This window comes from Pungitius pungitius, chromosome 12, assembly GCF_949316345.1.
Source record: "Pungitius pungitius chromosome 12, fPunPun2.1, whole genome shotgun sequence".
In the NCBI taxonomy this organism is placed as follows: domain Eukaryota; kingdom Metazoa; phylum Chordata; class Actinopteri; order Perciformes; family Gasterosteidae; genus Pungitius; species Pungitius pungitius.
The window spans coordinates 13926264-13931168 of record NC_084911.1 but is presented as its reverse complement, the minus strand read 5'-3'; the positions used below and the strand labels follow the sequence as shown (position 1 = coordinate 13931168).

Sequence of the window (4905 nt, the reverse complement as noted above, 5' to 3'; positions counted from 1 at the left end):
TGCAGTTCTTTCTCACTCAAGTGTTGCATCCATCAATCCCCTCACTGAGTCCAGGACCATCACACCAATACCAAGTACTTTGAAAATATGCAGGTATTCCAGCCTCAGAACAGTTAGAATAAAAATAAAACGTTTCAGCTGGAATACTGACAGCAACATATTTTTCCTCGAACCGAAACAATTTTCTCAGAGTAATGCACTTACTCATTAAAGGACGTCCAATGACATCAACAAACGCGGCTAACGAGTCTGACTCTCAAACTGAAAAGAAATGTTGGAGATAGTCAATCACTCAATGAAGGCCCTCCACTCGGCAATGGCTTTTTTGTAGGAAGCAGTTGAATCTTGGTCATGCAGGGAGTCCTGGAGAACCTCAGTTTGCAATACTGAGAGCATGGTGGAAATGAACTTTGGATAAGTGAGGTGCAGACAATAATAATACCCCAAAAGGTAAAGGAGGCCTTCATCAAACTTCTTCCTGTCAAAGGTGGTCACTGGTGTGTTTCCAATTGCAATCATGCAGTTATCCCCACAGACGAGCATAACTGGACAAGCCACGGGCCGCTTGCTCAAGTATGTGTCTGGGTTCTCTGAAGCCTAGATGACAAGAGCAGAAGTTTAGGAAATCACAAGTAACACAAACCTGCTCCTGGACTAAACAGATAAGTGCATATCGCTCAAAACCAACATGAAAACACATAGTAATGTTCCTTTTTGTATTTTTGTTGTTGTTAGTAAAATGAGCAAGGACATTAAAGGCGAATTATGGTTGTCCAACTTGTAGCTGTTTGTCAAAACGGATATTTTCTATGTTGAATAATTGTGATTTCAATAATGACCAAAATAATCATGTTTTTTTTTTCCATAATCAAGCAGCCCTAACATGGTGTGCATGAGTAACTGAAATTATATACTTCAAGTCTCACCGTAAGGACATGGAAAACCGCCTCGCTGCATGCGCCTAGCTTCTTCGGTGGCAAAGTGCTGGATGGAAAGAGCAGTGGCAGGGCTCTGAAAACAGCAGTGGCATGTTCCACTTTTTTGACAGAAAGCACAACACAAGGCAGTGTGAATAACCACTCATCATGAGATCTCAGAAATATATACGTGGACAAATCAAGGTATACAGTGATCTCACCTCCATCCAATGTTTTAGGGGGCTTCATCACTTTTTTCATCACCCCATAAAATTGGACCTTTGAAAAAAAGTCGTTCCATCTATTCCTCATTTCTGAGACGTAGTGGGCATTGTTTGGCTGTATTATCCTTTGCAACTCATCTAAGACCTGAAAGACATTAACAAAACAAAACCCAATGGTTATAACATAATGCCCTTTATTGTGACTATACAAATGTACAATAAGAAATAAAATCAACTGCTTTTCCAGTGCACAGTTGAGACACTACATATGAAAAAATAAGAATGGTTTTATATACATTGTAATTTGCTGTGTGGTGGTGAACATAAGAAATTGTTATTTTAAAAGGCCCCTTATGGCCCCAAATCTGTATCGAAAGCTATACAAAAAGGTAGAAACTTGATACGACGGGATTTACTTACATGATCCAAGTCTTTGAAACAAGAATAGGCCTCCAGAATCTTGCTGGGTCGGTCTTGCTCCTTTAGAGTGTCAGAGGTTATGAAGAGTCTTCTTGACTCAAACTCCAAGTTCAGCAAATGGGTTACTGAAGCTTTGTTTGGCTTGTTGGACCGGCACATCTGTTGCAGTGTCGTGTAGTGCCTTGCCTGGGTTTTCTGGCTGTCTAGGACGTCGCCCGAACCACCTGAAAAGAATAAAAATAGAGGGTGGGGTTAGAGGGAAAAAGCAACATTAGATTTCTTAATTAAGTAGGAAGACGATAGCAGGTAACAGGACTCAGTCCTGGGATGACAAAAGTCAAAAGATTGACTAATACTTTTGCAAGGCAATTGCATTTCCCATGGACTATATTTTCTTTTGTTGGTAGATTTAGCATAGCAATCTCTCCCACACATCTCAAAATTAAAATGCATCACAACAAGTGTATTAAGTTAAAGATATAGACTCATAACTGTTATTCAGGTGTTGAACTGGGGTGCTGGCTCTGACTGGGGACTGCTGAAGAATGACCGTAGAAGCACTCGAATCCCCGTCGTAGTCACTCGTTGTCATTTCCTCGATTTCCTGCCGTTGTTTCTTTGCAGGAGGAACAGCCTTCTTTGGGCTTTTTACATTTGAAAGCCTCTTCATGAGCTTTTTGGCAACATACTCCTGCCAGGTAAAAACAGTAAACATTCAGACAATGTTTTCACAATCAAAAGGGGAGATAAAAAAATACATACCCAGTGTTGTACCATCGGATAATACTCCACCAACCGCTTTGCCATGGCATTGACCTCTGGTTTGGTGGGATATCTGGCATCTTCTGTAGCTCTTGCAATTGCGATCATATTACACATGGTGTTTCTTATGAGCCGGCAGAAGAGCTCCTTAGATAACTCCACAATGTTCTCAGTCCCCATCCGTTTCTGCTCAAAGTAGGCACGTCGCACCTGTTCAAGTTCACTGTCTGTGTAAACTATGAATTCCGGGCTGGACATAACCACAAACTTAGAAATTTTGGGCTCTTCTTGTGAAAGACTACTGCCTCCAGTCACTGATGGCAGTGGTAGTTCCGCAGCAGTCTCCACCTAAAATACATTTACATTTTTCATAGGATAACTTTCTGTCATAATATATTACCACACAATTAGTTTTGCTCTTTGGCCCAGCCAAAATGTAAAGCCCAACGACACCCTTGTGCAATAGCACTAAACTGTTATATAACAGCAAATCTATGTACTTATTTCTGCAAAAGCCCTGAAAAAACAAAGATCAAGCTGAAGGACTTACACTATTGTTAAACTGACTAAACGTTTTGGCTAATACATTTTAAAATGAAAAGATTCATAAATTGATGGTGTCACATAGATGTATGGACGCACTTGGATGCACTGTAGGCCATACTACATTTGATCATAGCTTAAATTAATGTGCATAACATAGAACTGACCTTTTTATCTTTATTTACAGCAAGCCATATAGCCCGCCGCCTGTGAAAGTTTTCAGGACCAGGAAACAGATCGTTGATTTCATCTCGAGAGAGGGAAGGCAGTAAGTCTTCACCAATCCTGGCAGCTATAGAAAAATATACAGTTAGTGCCAAGATACTGAATACTGAGCTTTTCAATTATGGGCAAATTTGATTTGATTTTGCTCCAGTCAACATTTTCCCAGTGCTAACACAAAAATGTTTTTATATATGGTATATTTATTAAAGCTATATTAAAATCAGAGTTGCTATTCGGTCCGGTAGATAACGACCGTTAAGACACCTGTACCGTATCTACACGATTCACGTACATTACCTATTTTGAGTTGAAATGCGGCGGTTTGGGCTCAATCGCCGTTTTGAAAACAAAATAGGTGACCTACATGAATCGTGTAGATTCGATGAGAAAATGTTTTTAGGGGGGGGGGGGGGGGGGGGGTTACGTGTGAACAGGTGCTTAAGCGCATCCTGGACGAGCGCCGGACGATGTGAAAGATTTTAAATAATCAGGCCGGCCCGGACCCTCCGCACGCCGGGTGCAGCCGTTTCCTGCCGTGTCCCAGGTGGCTCTTCCCCCTCGCCGGTGCACCGCGTCGCTCCTCCGAAAGTTGGTTCGAGCGGATTTAAATGAGCGGGCGCGCCTCGCTCCAGATAACGCATCTTATTGTAAAAAAATGCATCTCGAAATTAATCAGATTGATAGTTTAAAACACATGTGTCAAACTCACAGCCAAATCCGGCCCGCCAAGTCATTTTATGTGGCCCGCAAGTGCTTTTCACATACGTGAAACTCGCGGCCCGCCGGGTGACAGCCAGCGCGCACTATGTTACCGAAAGTATCGGTACCGGCAAGTACACAAATGTAAATACACATACTCGTATCGGTTTGGAAAAAAAATGGTATCGGGCCATCCCTAATAAGAATATCTTCAGCCATGCTAGCTAGCTAACATGGGTTTTAGCACACAGGCCAACCTAGCAAGGCAGGTTCAAAAATAAAAACGAGTTTTAGGAAAAGATGATTTAATATATCTTACCTCTTAGTGTAGCAAGTGCAACCTCGTCCAGTTGATCCATTAGCTCAACCGCAATTCCTAAAACTCCTGCAGCAAACAAAATGTAGCTGCATTGGAAATCCAAAGACTGCCGTTAAACGCTGCGCGCCCAATTCTCTACACAATGGCGCGACCACATTTGGAATATACCATTTTCAGGGTAGGGCCAGGGGTGCGGTCGGCCGAAACAGCTTAAGTTTGCCCCGTTTTCCTAATAAAAATTATTTTTACTAAAATATAATCAATATTAAGCCCAATGTATGAGATCATTGATTAATGACTGGTTGCTGCTCTTATGAGACACATATTTATAGACACTTTCCCTTGATGAGTATATGTGATAAATCAAACAGGTCGCCCCAAGGGGACGCTACGCTTTGGCGTTACCCAGACCTGTGCGTGTTTGGGAAGTGGGAACAGGGTTGTTTATCTGCGTCAACAAGCCAGCTAGCTTAGCTAGCTAAACTAGAAAATCATGATTTGGCGTTGCGTTATCTGCTTTGTTTTTGTGGGTCTAACCCTCAAATCTTTATTGAGTCATATCAATTCGGCTCATAGTCGTAGTCCAGATTTCCGTGTCGTTTGTGGAATCGATGGTTGTAGCAAAGAATATCGCGTCTACAACTCACTTTGGTATCATATTCGAAGAACCCATTCTGAACACTTTGACAGTGGCAGCACCAACTCAAGGGGAGGAAGAAGGATGGACACCTCGAGACTGGACCGCACATCAGCGATGGATTTAAACACTAACAACGTGTGGGCATATAGGTAAATC

General features: G+C 42.0%; 1 protein-coding gene across 1 annotated transcript; it reads right to left on the bottom strand.

Annotated features, from left to right (window-relative positions):
* Window positions 1–288: 288 nt before the first annotated feature.
* LOC119219433 (uncharacterized) lies at window positions 289–3456 on the bottom strand. Its single transcript, XM_062566214.1, has 7 exons — window positions 3034–3456; window positions 2324–2671; window positions 2054–2252; window positions 1562–1785; window positions 1139–1286; window positions 927–1036; window positions 289–597 (listed from the first exon to the last, which is right to left on the bottom strand). The coding sequence occupies exons 2-7, from the start codon at window positions 2579–2581 to the stop codon at window positions 289–291; spliced, it is 1248 nt and encodes a 415-aa protein (XP_062422198.1). The 5' UTR covers window positions 2582–2671; window positions 3034–3456.
* Between the last annotated feature and the right edge of the window lie 1449 nt (window positions 3457–4905).